Genomic DNA, 22,022 nt, shown 5'->3' on the forward strand with positions numbered 1-22,022 from the left:
CTCCCAAAATATGCCTGCCACTATTTCCTCAGCCTATTAACTCAAGAGAGTAGGTCATCTCGGCACTTTCCAAGGCGAAAAACATGGCATCAATGGGACGAGCCAGCATCTCAGGTTGCTTTTTAAGCAACTTAGAACATGACCTAGCCAACTCACTTGTATCCTGGTTTAACCACAGCCTGCAAAGTGGCTATGTTCTGGTGGAATGGAGGACAGCAACAGTAATCCCTCTGTACAAAGGGGGACCATCTACCCACCCTGGGAATTGTAGCCCCATAAACTTGACATACCTCATCTGCAAGGCTATGAAAATTATTAACAAGGATGTAGGTAATCCCCAAGCTCTAGCTTCAACCCAGTTCTGATTCAATAAATTTAGATCATGCCTGTTAAACATGGTTAACTTTTTTGAGAAAGTCACCAAGGCCCTGAACGAGTGAAAGACTGTGCATATCACCTATCTTGACCTAGCCAAGGCATTTAACACAATCCCCTACTCAGGTATTATAGAGAAATTCTCCCATTGGGAATTAGCCCCTACATTACCAGATGGGTAGTCAACTGACTCATGGACAGGACACATACTGTCATTATGGGTGACTTCACCTCTAGCAAAAGACCAGTCGCCAGTGGAGTACCAGAGGATTCTGTGCTGGGCCCCTTACTGTTTGAAATTTATTTCTTAGAAGTCCAGGCAAATTTGGATAGCCTGTGGATGACCAGATTCACTGATGATTGCAAATTGGGAGCAATCATTGAGTCCCGCAGTGATGTTAAAATACTGCAGACAGGGTTAAGGCAGACAAATGATTGGTGCCAAAGCAATGGATTAAAGCTGAATGCAACAAAAAAATGCATTATTATTCCCCTTTGGGAAAGCTGACATCCCTTCTAATTACATTATAGACAGCAACCCCCCTAGGTGTAGACACAGTGGTATGTGATCTGGGTGTTCAGGTTGATAGCAATCTGAACTTTGACCAGCATGTATCCACAGTAGTAAGATAACCCTTCTATGTGGCACATCTTACAAGTAAAGACATCACATCTAGATCTAACGATGTTATAATTCCCATTATACTCGACCCTCATATTAATAATTGAGTAGAATGCTCCCTTTTGCATGTACCTCACCAGTCACCTGCAACAACTGGGGAGACCACAGAGGTTTCTCACCAAGAAATTACAGTGTACACAAAAGAAGTCTTATGCAAAAAGACTAAAAGCCCTGTCACTGTATTCTGTCTTGTACAGGTTAATAAGGGGTGACCTGTGCCTGGTTTACAGGGCAGTGTCTGACCTAAACCTGATGGAGATGCTGTGCATCCATAAATCAAACTGCAGGAGCATCACTCACTGCAGGGATCTTAACCTAGTCTCAGACATTAACAGGTCATGCTGGAGAGATACATACACCTCACTGAGACTCCCACTTCTCTGGAACAAGCTTCCAATTCACCAGAAACAGAACCCTCTTCAAATGCAACCTAGATCAATGGATGGGTGACTGTAAAGTCACTCCTGGAGTGACGCCCATGTCCCTAATGGACAGAGAATGCTGGTATTGACTACCATAGACTCCTACTTCTGCAAACTTCACTTACCTAACCACAGACAATTGGGGCATCTCAGTATAAATATGGCTAGGCTTGTAAGGGCTCTAGGGCTGTTAGTCTAGTAACCTCCTATGAACCTATAGGTGTAGCAAAGCGAAATATACCACTGGATTAATTAGTCATAGCTCACCATCTTTTCTTCTGCTAGACACTACTGCTTACTGTATTAGATTCAATCTGGATACCAAAATAAAATAAATAATTTTTTATGGTATTCTATTCTTCATATTCCTTTGGCAACATAAATACTCATCAAATGTAGGTTCATATGTTCAAATGTATATACTAGGCCAATGACCACCATGGCCTTTATAATCCTAGCCTTGCAGCACAACACAGTTGTGCCACATGTACCTTGGGTATCTATTAGGAGGGATATGTTAGTTTGAAGGTGGCTAGAGGCATTTCTTGGGGGTATGGCAGTTAGGTAATGTTTTACTTACAGTCTGCCTGTATCCATTAGAGACATGAGGACAGATCAGAGCTGAATTTACAATTTTCCATCCAATTGTCAAGGTTAATTTGAACAGGGGTAGCTATGAACTCTGCTTCACATGGATGGGGAGCCTATTCCGTAGAGTAGGAATCCTTTGAGACACATATCAGTCTCACTAGCATGTTCTGTTTATATCACAGGCAAAGCTTAAACCACAAATCTAGGGCGTCTAGTGCTGTTCATTTTCCAGATGTGCAAAAGGTCCACCAAGGCTAGATCTGAGGACACCTTGTATGCCAGACATAGTTGTCCCCAGTAAGTACAGAGACTGGGCCTTAAGGTCATTTATGTAGGACAGTGTGCTAATACCCTGGATCCTCCTGGTGAGTATAATACTGAAATTGTGATATTATTACGTCAATAGTGAGAGAAGATAACAGAAGAGAACAAAATGCTTATAAGAATGTAGCGTACATTTCAAATGTCATTTGATAAAAAAGCATATTGAATTAATTTATGTAAACTTGGAAGATGCCATGAATTCTCACCTATTACAGAAAAATTCACCATTATCACTTATTTGACATTATGTGACGGTAATGTACCATTTGACTTTCTGCAGGGATTATTAAGCTTATGACCAGTATTTCTGCTGGAGACTTTCTTATCTGCTACCATAGTATGCAGTCATTTCACTTGACCAAGATTTCATTGTCCATATTTTTGTCTTATATTTTATTCTGCCATAAAATTTGTGTTTTTCTGCACATTATTGAAAATTGAAGTCTCTAAATAATGACAAACAGTTGAGTTTCACACACGATGTCCTTCAGAAAATGTATGTTAATGCAAAAACTATTATTTTTAGCAACTTTTTTTAAGTTTGTATGAGCAATATTTAAAATTTACCCCTGATTTTGGGACTTTGCCATCCCATTTTCTTTGTCCAGAATTCTTAAGCTAAGAGGTTCAGAGGTGAATTAATGCATGGTAATGTTCCTGTATGCCTCACCGCCCTCTCCTTATTTGATTCAGTGCAATAGACAGCCTCCCCTTTCTAGACCCTATAAACCTAACTAGCTCCTGTCTCACTTTATTCCCACCAACCTTGCTGATCTGTGCCCCACTTAATCGAGTGCTGTGTTTTCATATACAGAACTACATACTGACAGAGTGCATACTTTGAACTGATATGAGGGATACCTACTTCACCGATGATGAGTCTGGAAAAGATTTGTTTTGTTGGTTCAAGCAAAGCTGGGTTAGCGTGAAAGGTGTTACGGGTGCTGATAGTGATAGTAACTGTGAAACACTGATACAGACTCACAGTATAGCTCCAGCTTTATACAGAACTCCATTGAAAAATAAAGAAGGTAACCGGGAAACTAAATATTTACTGCTGTTATCTCTCTTCGTTTTATTTCTATTGTATTTTTGTATTCTTCTTTTGTTCTGCAACTTATGTGTAGCCATGGTTCACATGCCCCTAGGTAGTGGGCTTATCATTTCATCATCATCATCATCTCACTGACTCATACTGTGCATATGGAAAATGATCATACAGTGTGCTGTATCCTTACAAATTATAATAAATATGAATCATCTCATTTTGGTGCCTGTTCTTTTGCCATGTTTTTCTTTTTTTCAGAGTATCAGAAAAGCAGTGAGAACAGTTCTCAGAGCTGTGAGATTTCTGGTTTTCTCAAGCTGGGATGGTCAGCCAAGCAACTGCCCATGGTAGGAGAACAGGAGTGGTAGCACGTAATATATGTAATATAATGAATAATAAATCACTCTGTAATGTCACTGAAGGAGTCAGAAAATTACTAGAATATGTTCTACTATTACAAAGTGGATCTGCAGTATTACACTATAATATGAATGTCTTGTATGGTTTTATTATTCTTTCACTGTATGATGAACTTAAACTTGTTGCTTTTTGCACCTCAGGTATTTAAAACATAATATGGTCTGTTGTCTCTAGCCTCTATAGGATCTGTTACAGCATCTCATTGTAGTCTACAGTCAAATGCAGGAACATACTGAGTATTCTGTGAGTGTGTGCATGTGCAGGTGTGTCTGCCTACGTGTGTGTGTGTGTGTGTGTGTGTGTGTGTGTGTGTGTGTGTGTGTGTGTGTGTGTGTGTGTGTGTGTGTGTGTGTGTGTGTGTGTGTGTGTGTGTGTGTGTGTGTGTGTGTGTGTGTGTGTGTGTGTGTGTGTGTGTGTGTTCGTATCGCACACGTGACTGTCTGCCTGCCAGCCAGTGGTTTGCTTTTTTTTAGCTGTTGTCTGCAGTCACCTTTAGCTTCAAAGATTATGTGATTTTTTCTGGTTCTTATCTTAATGGAAGGTTGTATTTGATATAGATGAATTGAAAAATCCAACAGCCAGAAAGCTGTCCACAGACTAACAAAGCAAGAATGAACAGCCCTGAAAGCAGGTCATGTACATTCTCCATGTGGGTTTATGATCTCCGACAGAAGCATAGCTAGGGTGGAGTAAAGGGGGCAGCCTCCCTAGGCACAAGTATTAGGGGGTACAACTGAAAAATGCTAATTGGATGGTAGTGCACTACAGACATTCATTTCTATTTTTTAATATTACTGCTTTCCAAGTAACATCTTTCTGATCTTGACAATATAAAACATGGGATTTTGACAGCTGAGACTGCCAACTAGTCCTAATTTATCCGTCCGACTAGTAGATATACAACTGCTATAAGAAATCAACATTCACTCATGAAATATATACAGACACTCCTTTACTAGTTGGTTGGTTGAAATCTCTGTATTTTAAATAGAGCTACAAGTTAATTTACTGAAAAGTAATATACTGAAAGTTATAATACTGAATGTACAATGTTGAAATGTCATGGTCAAAAACATCAAATTTACAGGTAAAATAAATAACAATGGAGAACCACCGCCTATAATATATCATAACTTTTTCCAGACATTGTTCTTCACAGGAAAAGGCAGTGGTTATGTTGAAGTTGAATATAACATGTTTGACTGATTGTGGTCTACATCAGTGTATAGATAAACATTTAAATAATACTGGAACACAGTAACACACTGCTTTTAGGTAAGCTGGATGTGTGTATAACATATATAGAGCATCAGAATACAGTAGCATTGGTACTTGACTTTTACAAAAGCACTAAGGGTTGAATGAAAGTACTGAGAAATATAACAGAGAAGAAAAGAGGATCCCTTTCTTTTTTATTTATTTATTTATTTTATTAATTTAAAGGAAGTTGACATGATTTGGAGGCAATTCGTCTGATCTGTGACTTTGTTACATAAAATATCAAGGCAACGATAGAACACTGTATTTCCCCAAAGAAGATGGCATTAATATACAGTAACATTCTCACAACGGATGTTACATTTAGTATTTATTAAGCACTGGCTTGCAAGCTTGTTTTAAGCTGGTGAACTGATATTTTCTAGAAGTTAATGCCACTGTTTAGGCTCCCCAAAAATGATACTGCTTTGTTAAAGCATTTTATGGAGCAATTAGGAGGGGAACAATGTTAGGGAAAAGTAATCTGAGCAACAGAAGCTGTGTTTTAAGAATTTAATTTTGAGAAGGGAGTCAATGGGGTTGATGTGTCTAGACTCTAATGTACCACTCTTTGTAGATTATTAAGGTAGTTGTTCTGTGTACAATGGGTAAAACATTTGCTATTGGATTTTGTCAAATGTCTTTAGCTATTCCAGAAATCATGACTATAGTCTTTTAAACATTTATTGACAGTGCTAAGAAGTTATAACTAGAGTGAATAACCTTGAAGTAGGTAATAAAGCGGAAATGATATAGGTGAGGAATCCAAAGGCCATATAATCAGCATAGGAAAAAGGTAGAGATATCAAAACATAGCCCTGAAGACATTAATAAAACAGAGAACAGCAAAAGACCTAAGAAAAAACCTTAACAGACACCTATGCTGATCTGCTGTACATAACAGGCAAAGACTTACCTACTTTAACTTTTGAAAGTCCAGTCTATAAGCATAGCTCTACATGCATCTACATTAGGTGGGTGAATGTTTTACTGTTAGCTCCTGTGAAAATCTGGGATGCTGCAAAGAAAAAAAAATATTTTTCAGTTCAGTAAAGACTGTTCTGGTGAGGTTTTTACTGTCTGTGCTTTTGATAATATACTGTGTGAGAAGCTGTGGTAATTAAGTGCTACATCCCTCCGTAAACTCATTATGGTGTGACATGAATAAGTTGAGATGAAGTATAAGTTGCAATACTAGTCATATCAAATATTTTTGAGGGAGGACAAAGGAGACAGAGATGGGTAGTAGGAAGAGAAAAACAGGGTTTTTTTTTTTTTTGGGAAAAGTTGCTATTGCCGAGATCTTCCACAGGTCATTGAAGGAGAAAGTGGCATGCAAAAAGTCGATGACATGCTGGCCTTCCCCAGGTTATTAAATGTATCACTTGTAAGAGACAAGCCAGTGACATGCTGGCCTTCCCCAGGTCATTAAATGCGTAAGTTGTAAGTGACAATTTGATGACATGCTGGCCTTCTACAGGTCATTAAATGTGCCGTTTATAAGTGACAAGTCAATAACATGCTGGCCTTCCCGAGGTCATTAAATGTGTAATTTGTAAGCAACAAGTTGATGACATGCTGGAGTGGCACAGCAGTATTGAAGAACATTAGAGTGAGGCCACAAGTCACTTCTCCAAAGTTTGGCAACTTACTTATCAAAACATTTCCTTCCTGAGTAGATACCCTAAATTGTGGAACAATTTGCTAGGACTGCTTTTGTACTTAGAACATGGCTTTACTTGTCAACACTAATACATAGCTATCTGGAAGAATACCATCTGCTGAGTAAGCAAAGATTCTGAATCAGAGAGGCAGAAACCATAAATACATGTTTTTGTGAAAGTTATGTCCATAGAGTATATTAACTGAAAGGGTAAATAGGAAGGGGTCAATATTAATTTGTTTGTAGGTACCGGGGACATGGTGCATGGGCATGAATCCTTAACCCTTTTTCTATCAGTTGCATGCTAGTGTTACTGACCAGTTTTGAGTATCTGCATTTCCTCTCTGTAAAAGGACCTTCAAAATGGTTTTGTATATTGTAATAACATTTGCAGAGAAGAATACTGGAATAAAAAGTACCACACTACAGCAGTGTTTTGAGAATTTCTAAATTTTGAGGACAAATTAAAAGAAATCATTAGCTATAAAATGTGCATGGTATGTGGCTTAGTTTTAAAGACAAAGAAATAACTATTTGTGTAGTCCTGGATTTCCCCTGTATGTAGTTAGGGTATGGTTGGTAGAGTAATATATACCCAAACACATCTGGTTAAAGTTCCTGTTCACCATGGATGGATTGAAAGCTAAGTACTTAGACATTGTGAGACTGCTCTTTGTGAACAGACTGCTGCACCATTTAATGGGGAGATTCTCCTTTCTACATTATTGTGCCTATAATGTTAGTATATTTAAATTTAATGATGGGGGCCTTGCACCCTACATGAAGATACAAGGGTAAAAATTCTTATTTTGATCCTCATGGGATGGTTGCAGTAATGATATGATCTTGATGAAGTGTGATAAATCAATCATTCTGCAAATGATCAAGTCTGTATCATTCATAGGATATGCATAGTTTTGCACTTGCAAACACATTTTTTACTGTAATATATTGAATTACAGAAAACAACACTTTTTAGGAAACACATACTTTTAGTTCTTATGCTATACTGCACAATACAGATATTATTTTGGAATTTATTTGTTTTGTCAGCTGTTACACATGTATGTGTGTTTGTTGTAAATTAAATAGTACAAAACTCAGAATTCTAATGGCTATATAGACTCCTAACAGTCACTAATAGTACAGGAATATATCTCTCAAACATTTTGAAATTTTCTTTCAAAGGTTACAGGAAATTGTTTAGTGAAAGTCAATGCATTCTGCCGTTTTGGCAATGTCAGTACTGCTTCATACATGTCAGTATTGACGGTGTTTTACTTTTCTAGAAAATGATATATGGTACTTGGTCCTAATAAAATGCTAACTCAATACAGATACAGATACCAGAGTGGGGACATAATTCCCCACTCAGGTATTATAAATAAACTCACAAAAATGGGTATAAATCCCTGTGTCACTAGATGGATAGCCAATTGGCTCATGGAGTAGACACGTGTTTAAAGGGGGTGAATCCAGATCCAGCAATAGGCCAGTTACTACTGGTATGCCAGAGGGCTCATTACTAGGACCACTTCTATTTGGAATATACTTATCTGAAGTCAAGGCAAACGTGGAAGGCATCGAGATGACAGAATTTGTCAATGACTGCAAGCTGGGGGCAATCACTGAATCTCCCAGTAATATAGATATCCTCCAGGAGGGTCAAGATCAGACAAATGATTAGTGCCAGAACCATGGACTAAAGCTAAATGCAAAAAAAAAATGTATTATCATACCCTTTGGGAAGTCAAATACCCCTGCAAATTATAGCATTAATACTATGCCCCTTAGAGAGGACTCAGAAGTGAGAGATCCAGGTGCACAGATAGATAGTAGCCTGAACTTTGAACACCATGTCTCCACGGTGGTGAGGAGAGTTAATCCTTTTATGTGGCACAGCTTATAAAGGTATGTCATCCAGATCCAAGGAAGTTATAGTCCTGCTTTACTCAGCCCTCATTAGACCAATAACAACATCCAGCACTGACAGTACAGTGAAGTCAATTAGGTTTATTGAAAGGCAACATCCTTCTGGGATTGGTCTTCCTGTTTCATGAAAAATAATCCACGCTATTCCAGTGCATTGAAGAATAAGAGCATTCACTGTTCAATTAACCCAAATGACTTTGCTCTTCTTCATAGTCACACATGTGGTTATTTCCTGTTAAGGATTTTTGCCAAAACCTATTCAATAGAAACCAGCAAACTAAATGAAATTATGGCAAAAGGATTTTGTGTTGTTTTATAGTGGGGCAAACATTTTAAAGATTTATATGTACAGTCCTTGCATTTCTGATGTGAAGCTATTATGAAATATTTCCACAAGTGCCTTATATCCAGCCTATAAATCTGTATAAATAGTGTGAGTTACATTTTATGCTTAAAGATAAAAGGCCATCAACAAGCTTAAGCTTACAGCTGTGGCTCTTCTGGTTCAAGATATGTTCTCCACCGTCCCTTTTGTGAATACAAGTACTGGGGAGACTTTTACAGCTCTTTCTGTTATTTCTACCATTCAGATAAAGATGGTTAGTGGCTCTATAAATTTTAAGGTGGATGCAGCAAATACATTCTTTATTAGTATTCATAAATTAAGTTCAGTGGTAGTGTTGGCCACCCAAATGTGTGATTGTTGGCTCTATATAATTGTCACTATTGATGCAATACCCCAACCACATGTGTAAAAATGTGAAAAAGAGATGTTGGATGGGTAAATAAACTACCTTATTTTCTCTCTTGTCAAATGGTCTGTTTTAATCTGTGTTGTTTTGTAGAATCTCAATCGGCTTTTGAGTATTGGATGTAATTTAGAGAGTCTTACTCATCCAGTGAAGAGAGTAATGCTTGTATGAACTTGTTTGTGTTTATCATTGATCCTTCTAGCTACAGCGGGAAGAAAAAAAACATTTGTCCTTGTAACACTCCTGCAAAGACCCATAGATTTTTAAGGGTGTCAGTGAATGCAAACTCTCATTTAAGAACTACATTGTGAGTGAAAAGCCAGTATTTAACACCCTTCGCTAATGCTTGACATGGACTACATATAAACTCCCTGAGTGTGTGCCACTACATTGTGTACTCATATATGCAAACTTTACAAGGTTGAAGAAACCTTCTTGTTCTTCATTTTATAAAAATATTAACAGCACACTCACACAGTGTTTTTTGCAATTGGGTAAGCCTCCCTGTACCCGCACTTGCTTGATAATTATATATACCAAGTCTGAGATCGCTCTTCAATGAAGAAAAGGCAAAATCCCCAATCTGCAATGTTTATGATCTCGCACCAAAATCAGCACAGCACAATCAGATTATTGTTCAATCAGCAATGCCACCTTTTTTCTGTGCAATGATCACACAATGTGATCACCTCAGTTACATCCAAACTCCCTACATGGGTTTTATATGCATGCCTTATTTGTCTATTAGTAATGAAAGTTTTAAATAAATATGTCGACAGTATTTGACAACAGTTAAATATAAGGTTAATAATGCAGATCGTATAGTGGTTAAAGGAGGTATTGAAAGAGAAGGAGGAACTAGGAATGAACGGATATGGAGATAGGATGAAAGGAGATACATTTCAGGTACAGGGACAAGTCCAAGTAGAAGTTAGATAGGGTTTTAGGTTGTACAGAAGTGTTCTATGTTTACTCTCATATCAAAGGTCTGGAGGAATGGAATTCTGCTTGACTACGTGAACAGAGTATAAACAGTTGCACCAAAGTCATTGCTTGGCATCTTCTATGAGGCTTTGGTCCTGAGATCTTACGTCTCTGTGAGGCATATATTTTGCAAGTAAGTTATAGGCAGTTGGGCATCTGCTGTGCTCATGTAAAATTTGTGTGTATGTGTGGTTTTTTACCTGGAAAATTTTAAAAGATAATTTAGCTCTAGATATTTAATCTTATGGAGTGCTTTATCACAGTAAGTTTTGGTGATAACCTTAGCAGAGTAATTTGCAGTTTATTGTATCTTTGTACTAGCCTATGTTGTTGAATATTTGGAATATTAGTAAGGACAGAGGATGCATAAAGTAATGTAGGTAGCAACCATAGTCTGGGCTGTGTATAGTTGTGCTCTTTCTGTTAAGTAGGGTTTTGATTTGTATAACATTTAAACTTTTGCGAATGTTTGAGGTTATGTAGTCAGTATTTTTCTTGAAGTATAATTTATTATCTATGAATATACCTAAATCTTGGCATGGCAGACTTGCTCAACTGCTATGCTATTTGGTGAAGTATCTGAAATTTCACCGGAACTAGATATAAGTAGCTTAGTTTTGTTGGCATTAATGAGCCAGTGTTCCAGGCTTTGAAGGTTAAGCTGCAGAAAATGTTGCAACTGACTGAGGGAGTTAGCAGTATGGATAACATTGGCGTCATCAGCGTGTTGTACTAATGTAGTATCAGTAATCTCAGCGTGCATGTCATTTACAAAGAAACTGACCAGGATTGTTTAGAGTATTGAACCTTGTGGAATACCTAAGTTATTGAGTGGAAAAGTAGAAACTGCTTGGGCCCATTTTGCTGCTTGTTGTCAATTAGATGGATAAGCTTTAAACCATTCTAATATGCTTTGTGCCAGATCTATACTAGGCAGCCTTTGTAAAAAGTTGGTGTGAGAGATGGTATCAAAGGATTTAGATAGATGTACGAGAGTAAAATAGTGGAAATGCCCTTGTTTTTTCCAATGATTAATGGTATTGAAGAAGGAGATAAGAACAGTTTAAGTGCTGAATCCAGGCTGAAAACCAAGATATGTAGGTGACAATATTTAATTATTTATAAGGTGATGTAATTGCCACTTGTTTATACATTTTTCAACTATTTTAGAGATGAGGATAGTATGGCAGTATATCTAAAATTACTTAAAGAACTGTTTGGTTCTCCTTTATGAAGAGGTATTATATATAGCTGTAACACTGCTTCCATAGGACTGGGGCATATTATTCAGTTATGGATATAAACTTAGAAAAAAACAAACAAACTACAACAAAATGAAGGAAAAAAATACCACACCGGATTCTCAAAACAGTTACACTTTAAAATGAGGCTGTGTTTTTCCAAAGGAAATGATGTGTTTCTAAAAGAAATTATGTTTTTCTAAAGGAAATGATGTCATGATAAATATTGTATTTAAGTGTACTGGTGTGTCTTAAAATTGTCTGAAAAAGTTTGCTCATTTTAATAAACGAAAGCGCTAATTGGAACTGTTTTGAGTAAACGGTGTGGTCTTTTTTTCTTTCATTTTGTTGCAGTTATGGATATAATTATCAGTATTGCAATAGGGCAAACTATTGTAAGAACTGCATTTTGCAGATTTTCAGATGGAAGAAGGCCACAAACTAGTTAAGTAGGTTTTATCTTTTTAGTAACTTTTTTATCTCTGAGAATGTTGATGGAGAAGTACAGAGAAGGTCAGAAGGAGTTACACTGTGTCTTTGTGGACTTAGAGAAAGCATATGACAGGGTGCCTAGAGAGGAGTCGTGGTATTGTATGAGGAAGTCAGGAGTGGCAGAGAAGTATGTAAGAGTGGCACAGGAAATATACAAGGGTAGTGTGACAGCGGTGAGATCTGCAGTGGGAGTGACAGATCCATTTAAGGTGGAGGTGGGATTACATCAAGGATCAGCTCTGAGCCCTTTCTTATATACAGTGGTGATTGACAGGTTGACAGACAAGATCAGACAGGAGTCCCTGTGGACTATGATGTTTGCAGATGACATTGTAATATGTAGTGAGAGTAGGGAACAGGTTGAGGAGACCCTGCAGAGGTGGAGATATGCTCTAGAGAGGAGAGGAATAAGGGTCAGCAGGACTAAGACAGAATATATGTGTGTGAATGACAGGGAGAGTAGAGGAATGGTGAGGATGCAGGGAGTAGAGCTGGTGAAGGTGGATGAATTTAAATACTTGGGATCAACAGTTCAGAGTAATGGCGAGTGTGGAAGAAAGGTGAAGAAAAGAGTACAGGCAGGGTGGAGTGGGTGGAGAAGAGTGTCAGGAGTGATTTGTGACAGACGAGTACCAGTAAGAGTGAAAGGGAAGGTCTACAAGAGGGTAGTGAGACCATCTATGTTATATGCATTAGAGACAGTGGCACTGGCAAAAAGGCAGGAGTCAGAGCTGGATGTAGCAGAGTTAAAGATGTTAAGATTTGCACTGCGTGTGACGAGGGTAGGCAGGATTAGGAATAAGTATAGGGTCGGCCCAGGTTGTACTGTTTGGAGACAAAGCTAGAAAGGTGAGAGTGCATTGGTTTGGACATGTGCTGAGAAGGGATACTGGGTATATTGGGAAAAGGATGCTAAGGATGAAGGTGCCAGGTAAGAGGAAAAGAGGAAGGCCTAAGATAAGGTTTATGGATGTGGTGAGAGAGGACATGCAGGTGGTTGGTGTGACAGAGCAAGATGCAGACAACAGGAAGAAATGGAAACAGATTATCTGTTGTGGCGACCCCTAATGGGAACAGCCAAAAGAAGAAGAAGTAACATTTTTATTGAAGTAACACTTGCTGAAGGTTCTGTGTACCGAGCAAGTCTTGCCAGGCATTGTTGCTCAGCATGAAACTATTATTTTGCTAAAAGAGTTAGCCATGTCTGTGAAATACTTGTTGAAAGTGAAGGCAATGTTCATATCAGTCTCACTGGGGAAAGGACTGGTATGTTTTTTGACCTTGTGTACAAACTTTGTTAATGTTTGTCTAGTATTGTTTGAGATTATTTTAGTGATTGAGGGATATTCCAGGTAAATAAAACTTGCTTGTTTTTCGTAGTTGTTTATTTAACCTGCTTTCTAAGTATGTTACATTTTCATCTAGATGGGATTGTTTGATAGCTTTTCCAGAGTCTTCAAGCTTGGTCCCTACCTGAAATCAATTACTTAATTTCTGTTGGCATCCAAGGGCCAGTAATAAGTTCATAGGTACATAGAAGGTTACAAGGCTAACAAAAGCTTATCCATATTTATCCTGAGTTGCCCTAATTGTCAGTGGTTAGGTGAGTGAAGTTTGCAAAGATTAGAGTCTATGGTAATTATTACCATCTGCTTCTGTCCAGGTGCCACACCAGGACTGAATTTGTGGTCACCCATTGATCTAGTTTGCATTTGAAGAGTTTCAGGAAAGGGCTTTGTTTCACATGGATTGGAAGCTTGTTTTAGAAAAGTGGCAATCTCTGGGAGATGCATATATCTCTCCAGCATGATATCGTCAAGTCAGAAGTTAGGTTAAGATTCCTGGAGCAAGTGACCCTTTTTTCAGTTTGATTTATGAATGTATAGCATTTCCATCAGGGCCAGGTCAGAGATTGCCCTGTAAGCCAGGCACATGTCACCCCTTAGCAGCCCATAGGGGAGAGAATTCAGTGACAGGGCTTTCAGTCATTTTGCATAGGACTAGTTTGTTGTACCTTGTATATTCTTGGTGAGAAATCTGTGATCTCTCCAGTTGTTGCAGGTGTCTGGTGAGGTACGTGCAAAAGGGAGCATTGTACTCAATTATTGGCCTGATGAAGGCAGAGTATAATGGAATTATAACATCGTTAGATCTAGATGTGATGCATTTTTATGAGATGTGCCACATAGTAAGATTTCCTTACCACTGTGGATAAGTGGTGGTCAAAGTTCAGATTGCCTGAGTACCCAGATCACTTACCACTGGGTCTGCACTTAAGGGAGTGCTGTCTATAATGTATTTAGCAGAGATGTCAACTTTTCCAGGGGGAAAAATAATGGATTTTTTTTTCATTTAGCTTTAATTTGTGTCTTTGGCACAAATCATTTGTGTGCATTAACCCTTTCTGCAGTATGCTAACATTGTTAGCAGACTCAATGATTACTTCCAATTTTCAGTCACCAGTGAACTTGGTCAGCTACAGGCCATCCAAGTTTGCCTAGAATTCTGAGAATTAAATTCCAAATAGTAAAGGGCACAGCCCAGAACCCTGTGGTATGCCACTGGTGACTGGTCTTTTGCTAGAGGTGAAGTTACCCACTTTGACAATATGTGTCCTGTTGGTGAGCCCAACTGGCTACCCATCTGGTGAAGAAGGGGTTAATTCCCAATTGGGAGAATTTCATTATAATACCTGCATGGCTGATTGTGTCAAATGCCTTGGCTTGGTCAGGGTAGGCAGTATGCACTGTCTTTCCCACATCCAGGGCCTTGGTGACTTTCTCAAAGAAGTCAGCCATGTTTAACAGGCTTGATCTACCCTTAATGAATCTGAAATGGGTCAGGTCCAGAATATGGAGGTTACCTATGTCCTTGCTGATAAGGTCCATAATGATTGTTAACATGGCCTTGCTGATCAGGCTACTCAAGTTTGTGAGTCTGTAATTCCCAGGGTCAGTTGATGGTCCAAATTTGTGCAGAGGGATTACTGTTGCTGTCCTCCATTCCACTGGAACATGGTCAGTTTGCAGGCTGTATCCAAGTGGGTCTGCTAGATTATATTTTAAGTTGTTTAAAAGGCAACCTGGGATGCTGTTTGGTCTGACTGATGCCATATTTTTGACCTTAAAGATCACAGAGATGATTCTTGAGATAATAGGCTGAGGAACAGTGGCAGATATTCTTTGGCAGATGACCGGAGGGACACGTCGGTGACGTTTTCTCCAAATCTGTCAGCTAGCAGGTTAGCTATTACCTCCAGTTCAGTATGGGTGGTACCATCCACAAGCATCCACAAGCAGTTTAGCACATAGCTGGGTATTCCCTTTTAGATTATGCACATAATTAAAGAGTGTCTTGTGATTATCCTTAGCTAGGAAGGCTATTTCTGCTTTGTAATTAACTTTGGAGGATTTGGCAGGATCTCTAATCTGTTTATGTAAGCTACAAAGCCAGTTCTCTCATGTTCTTGGGGATTTGTTTATTTCTCTTGTTGTATAGCTGGTTTATACTAGGGTTCCACTAGGGTGGTTTGTTTTTTTGGCAAAACCTGGTTTTAATCCTGTTGGGTATAGCCGATTCTATACAACTGCTTAAGTGGTTATACAGGGTATTGGTGCACACCTCTGCATAGGAGTGGTATCTGTCTTCCAGGGGGCTTTGAAACTTCTTATACCATCACTTAGTAGTAGGTAATTTGTCTGGGAACAATTCTTAAGAATTTTTGAGGTTGATGGTGTATTTGGCCTTATAATTACATTGAACAAGACTGATTTCTAGTCCTATCTTACCAGGGAGGCCATCACACAGGGGTGGGGTGTGGGCATGCAATGCTCTCCCATGTTAGTGAGTATAGTGAGTACTAAGTTCAGGACATTTGAGCCACTTCTGGGTGTGCTGATTATCGGTTCCAGAGCATGTGCATTGACAAAGTCCCAGAACCTGTGAGCCAGCATGTTTGCAGTCATGTATCTTTCCCAGTCGATGGTAGGATAATTAAAATCACCAATGAGTAGGTGTTGGGCTGTATGGCAAGTGACTCCAGTACGTCTGGGTATGTGGGATACTTTTCCTGTTCCATGGCGGAGGACCTATAATTTTCTATGATGTGGTAGGGGACTTTACCTATAATTAATTAGACATGGAGTAGCTTGAGAAAGTCGTACTGTTTGATCAGCCTTGAGGTATACTTATCCATAATGAATGTGGATACACCTCCTCCCTTGTTTTTTTCATGCTCAGTTTGTGGTCTGAACATATGGAAGTCATTGTAGCCCTGCATAGCTGGGATGCTTTCCGCAGCTTTGAACCATACCTCGGTGACTGCACAGACATCAGCATCTTCCAAAGTGAGGAGTGCTTCCAGTGAGTGCAGGTTATTGTTTAGATTCCTAGCATTAAGCAACAGTACCTTGAGTTTATCTAGAGAGGGTTTTGTTATGTTTGCGAGGTTGGTTATTTTGACACTGCTTAAAAAAATGCATAATAGGGGTGGCTATTGCCTTTACCAGCATCCAAAAGCCTAGAGGAGACAGGTGCAGATCATTTCTGTTAAAGCAGTGTGGACTGTCAACCATGTCTTCCCAGGCTGACAGATACTGGTTCCCCTTGGACTGACACCAGTAGCTAAGACAATTGTTAAAGTCAGTCATTTTTTGTTTATATTGTGGCATCATCCTTGAAATAGATAGAATGCTGCTTAAGGCTTTGCTTATGCTGCCCATGACACATAATCTGAGAGCTCAATCATGTCTCTCTTCATATAGTTCAGATAGGTATATCTCAAGTTATTCACCCCCACATGGACTATGACAGTGTCATACTGGTACTTCATACTGGTACTTGTGTGTTAAGTGACTTGAGTGCTCGAGTGACTTGATGGATCCTGGTATCTGATAGACAGCTAACAGTAACCCACTCCTTATCCAGCCTGGTGAGGGGAATATCTGTGTGTCTCACTATCGAGTCTCCTATGACCAATACATTAGTTTTGTGTTGGGCTTATTTGTTGAGACATATGTGTGTGTGTGTGTGTGTGTGTGTGTGTGTGTGTGTGTGTGTGTGTGTGTGTGTGTTTTTGTGTGTTGTGTGTGTGTGTGTGTGTGTGTGTGTGTGTGTGTGTGTGTGTGTGTGTGTGTGTGTGTGTGTGTGTGTGTGTGTGTGTATGCTATTATCTGTTATGGTTGTTTTTTGCATTGCTGTGTATAAGTGGTTTCCATTTGTGAGGCCTCTGATCTTTTAGTAAGTTATTAGTGAGAATCTCCACGTGTGGGTTTAAGTGCTGTGTCCCTATTTAGTTTGGGAAGTTATTTGTGTGTGCTGACAACCTGTTTGGCATATTTGTACTGTCATTATATGAGAGGCTTGCCTCCAATTTCATAGTATAACTACAACTCTCACATGAAGTATTTGTTTCAGGAGTAAGTGGTTGTCAGTATACATTAGACAATTACTACATTGACTCAGGATGCCTATGTCCATCAGACTGGCCAGAGAGATGATGCGAAACTGCCACTCCATGATAGCAGGTTCTTAATGCATGTTTTATTATGGAAGTGAATGAGTTAATTTGACAGGGCTCAGCTGTTAGTTCCAAGACTACAAGAGGGACCTATACTTTGTGTAGGCTAAGGTTGATCAATAAGGCAACGCTGCTCAATGGGCAACAGTGTTGGTCCTAGTGCAGCAGAAAGGCTTGGAGGGGTTTTACTGACAGCCATTTAATGAAAAGCTGTGCTTCAAGGCTTTGTGTCTATACAGGGAACTGCTAGCTGCCACTGTGAGAAGAGCAGCTTAGCGCAAATGTGAGGCTTAAATATGTGCAAAAAAGGAACAAGTCTTAAGCTAATAACTAATTAGGAAAGCACACATTAAGCCTTCTATCAGCAATCCCCAACTTAGGCAGGCCAGATCAGCACACTTCTCCCACAAGAGTGCAGGAAAAAAAAGTCTTAATGTAGAATGGCTGGTTTGGAGCCCAAATATAACAAGGTCACACAAACTATTTTCAACAGCCCTACAGCTATCAGATACAGTCTAATACAGTGCAATTAAATACTTAAAGCAACAGTAGACAGTACAGTTATTTTTTTATATAACGTGCAGAAAAAAAAGAAATAACTTAAAAAAACTGCTAAAATACAGTCACAGTTTATAAGAGAAGTGCAACAAAATACTTATTTTCATCTTTTTAATAATGGATTGCTTCCAGGTGAAAGTAGATTCTCAGCAATCTATAGAAAAATAGCCAAATGGCAAGCAGCTCTGAATATCTATGGATTTAACCTTTCTTACATATAGGCACAATAGAGTTGAGGGTAGTCAGGAAAGTGTGGTTAAAGTAACTGACAGGCTGACCAAGGTGTAGATATTTTAAAGGGGGTCTTTTGCAGTTTTAGTAGCTCACTAAAAATGCCCTTATAGAAATACACTTTCACTTGTGCCTACTTGAAAATTATATTTTTGTTGATTTTCTGTTGTCCTCGGATAACAGAGAGTTGGATGATGGATGGAGTTTTGTAAGGTACCAGAGGAGAGAGAATGTGAATAGTTTGAGTTGTTAGTATCCAATTAATAATGCTTTCCTTGCCAGACCTTTGCCTGTTCTGTTACTGTCATGTATTATTTGTGTCAAAACAAAAGAGGTTAGTGTTTGGTGTAAGTGTGCATTACTGTTGTTATTGGCCTAATCAATGTTTATAAACACCAATACAAGGGTATGGTGTTTAGTGTTAGTTGAGATGCAGGAAAAATATCTTCAGGAGTAGAAATATTTTTGTTTGGGTGTGGTAGAATATAAGTGACTCCTATGCTGAACTGAGCATCCATCCATCCACAACTCCTTTTTCCCATTTTTCTGTACATGGGACAGTGTGTCACTTCATCAGTGGCAATCATCTAAAGCCAAGGTTGTTGAGCATACTTGTTTAGAATTAAGTTAGTGATTAAGATTTTGGATGGTGGTATAGTTAAGTCAGAGATAAGAAGTTTGAGTTGATTTGAGTAATATGTGCGCATTTCTCAACTTTTTTGGTAATTCTATCTGACCTAATGCTCGAATAATGTTATATCCAGGGGGTGTTTCTCTTCATCAAATCTATTGGGTTTTAACCAGGTCTCAGTGATAGATAGAATAGCTAGAATATCAGGTTTATGGTTATGGGTCCAGCTATGGTGCTCAATTATTTTATTACTGAAGCTTTGAATATTCATGTGTAATATTTCTATTCCATGAATGGGCTGAGAGGTGTTGTACAGCTGTGAATTACATGAAGTGAGGCCCAGGGATAAGTTCAGTCTCTCTTCATAATAGTAAATATAGTGATAGCAAAGAAAAAAAATGAACACAAGTTTTGAAATGTTTTTAATATACAGCTCATCTTGTTTTTTGTTGAAAATGTATCAATGCAGAGATATGTCAAGTGGTATGGTTAGTTATTTTGTCTTGACCTACTGAATATTAGGTAAAGGTCAGAAAAATCTTGAGATTTTTAATAGGTTGAAGTGAGGATGTATTTTATTGCAACAGTATTGTGTAAACTAAGTCAACATTATGAGTGACAAGAGTAACATGGTTTGACTAGTAAGAGTAACCTTGGATAGTGTAAGTACTGTTTTTTTACAGGTGTAAAGCATAGGTCAGCATAGCTCAAGCAGCTTACTTGTTGGGGGACAGTGAGTGTTGTCAGATGTAATTGTTAGCTAATGGGGTGAAGGCTTTCATGGAAATGTATTCCTGTGTTGAGCTGTAGTCTTCTGTCGAGATAGCTAGACATATTTCTACCTCTATTCTCATTAGAAATAGGGTGTGCACTTAGATGATCCTCCTCTTATGATGATACGCTTTAGTGTCCTATAAAGTTACAGACATCTGGGGGAGGGGGTGAAGCAGGTCAAAACTAGGTAGGTGGCGGAACCAAAAAAAATATCTACATGTGCACAAAATGACTGCTCAGTCACTGTTTGGACAAGTACAGAAATCCATTATGGCCAAGGAAAGTGAAAGTATGCTTACATTAAGTTTTATAGGCTTTAAAGATTAATTGGAATACACTCCACAGATAGCCTGTGGTTACCCAACAAAAGGAATGGGGGGTGTTATTCAAAAGTCAGAAGACACAGCATCTAGCCATCTTAGCAGTATAGCTGCTATCACATTATGCCAGCTGGAAAATATTGAAATGGCTATACTGCATCAACAAATGGCTATACTATGTTAATAATAAATAGGCAGAGAATGCGTTAAGGACACAGTAGCCTCTTGCACATAACAGTATACAGAGATGAAGTGTAGGTTACAAGAGGCTTGTATGAGGATTTGGTTGTTACAGCTGTAAAGTTTTTGTGTTGTTGAATGAGTAATTGTTTTGAATTTATGATTGATGTTAATGTTTTTGTAAGAGAGATCTACATTGAGGAGGTTGGATGGGGACTGCAGTACAATGGGTTGTTGTTGAAACGTTGTACTTTAATATAAGATGTTTTTTCTTCTGTAAAGATATTTTCTGGAAAACAAAAACAAAAGTAGCAAGGGTAATGTAAAAGGCAGACAGCATAGTAAACTATGTCCAGACTAGATGTACACAGATGTTTAATCCCAGTGCAGCATGCAATTATTAATCATTACTTTTTTGGGATGTCAGATGAGTGCTGCACTCTCAATTGTATGCCTTTTATGTTTCAGCTGATACCTATCGTGTCTGACATGGAGTATCTACAAGATCAGCACATACTGTTGTCTATAAAATCCATGGATGGGTATGAATCATATGGTGAGTAGTAATAGTGCTTGGTAACATTGCAGTAAGTAACAGGAAACTGCCACTGAAGTAGCCAAAAGTATAGTATGTTTATCTGTTGATACAAGAGTACATATATAGCCACAAAGAGATGCAAATACACTGAAGCATAAATGCAGTTATTTAATATATAGTTTTATTTATTTGATTACCATTTATGTCTTGCACAGAAAGATGAGCCATCAGTATTTTTCAGGGATTTAAGGAGTATTCATTGATGGAATGTGCCATCGTTTCTCACTTTAAAGGCTAGTTTTGGCTGTGCATCTTCCCAACTTAGATGTATTCCATCTATGCAAGTCCTTCTAATTGTGAGTTCTTACTTTTAGGGATTATCCCAGACACACTAGGGAGGTTGACATAGTTCCATAATTGTACACAAGATAATATGGTTATGTTATGGCACATAAACCAAGGTCTGAATTATGCAATGGTCAAATTCATTTGCAGCTTGCTACTTTAAACTCTGTGTCACTTTCTGTAGAAGCTCCTCTGCAAACTCACACAAATTAAATGATACTGATAAATACACGTGTAGGTGCATTGATGAAAAATATGAGTCATTACATAAATGCAGTGATGCACTTTCAGTTGCACTGCTTAGGTTTCTTATATGTTACACACTGATACGGGGAATGACTAATTCTTTTTTCCAAACAATTGATCCCAATTTCTATTGCAATATCTATAGCTATTTTTAACTAGCTAGCTGTACTGTATTTAAGGATATGTTACTAACTGTGCATCTAAGACCTGCTTGTTTCATCTATCACTTCTTTCACTGCCTTCTCAGACTTATTGTTCCATAAGTAGACATATTAGTGCTTTGGTACAAAGTTAGAACACTGCATCAGCAGTCTGCCACATGCATAATAATGCAGAACGACGCTAAATGTTAGACCACTGTACTGATATAGTAATGTATACGTGGAGATTTAAAAATAAATGTTGGAGAATGTAAGGGAATTTCCACAGATTCAGTTTAGGAAGTATTTCTATTAAAATCAGTAGCAATTTTCTCTGGCAAATTCAAAGCCTGAAGAA

General features: G+C 38.4%; 1 protein-coding gene across 1 annotated transcript in view; it reads left to right on the forward strand.

Moving 5' to 3' along the window:
• The window catches only part of LOC122789860 (phosphatidylinositol 3,4,5-trisphosphate 5-phosphatase 2A-like), a 1,099,782-nt gene that overhangs the window by 995,361 nt on the left and 82,399 nt on the right, over positions 1–22,022 (forward strand). The window contains exons 21-22 of the mRNA XM_044057294.1: positions 3,701–3,789; positions 20,864–20,951. Of these exons, the coding sequence (XP_043913229.1) occupies positions 3,701–3,789; positions 20,864–20,951 (177 nt within the window). The remainder of the gene's footprint in view (positions 1–3,700; positions 3,790–20,863; positions 20,952–22,022) is intronic.

The sequence above is a fragment of the Protopterus annectens genome, chromosome 15.part0 (assembly GCF_019279795.1).
Source record: "Protopterus annectens isolate FY-2018-M chromosome 15.part0, PAN1.0, whole genome shotgun sequence".
Taxonomy (NCBI): domain Eukaryota; kingdom Metazoa; phylum Chordata; order Ceratodontiformes; family Protopteridae; genus Protopterus; species Protopterus annectens.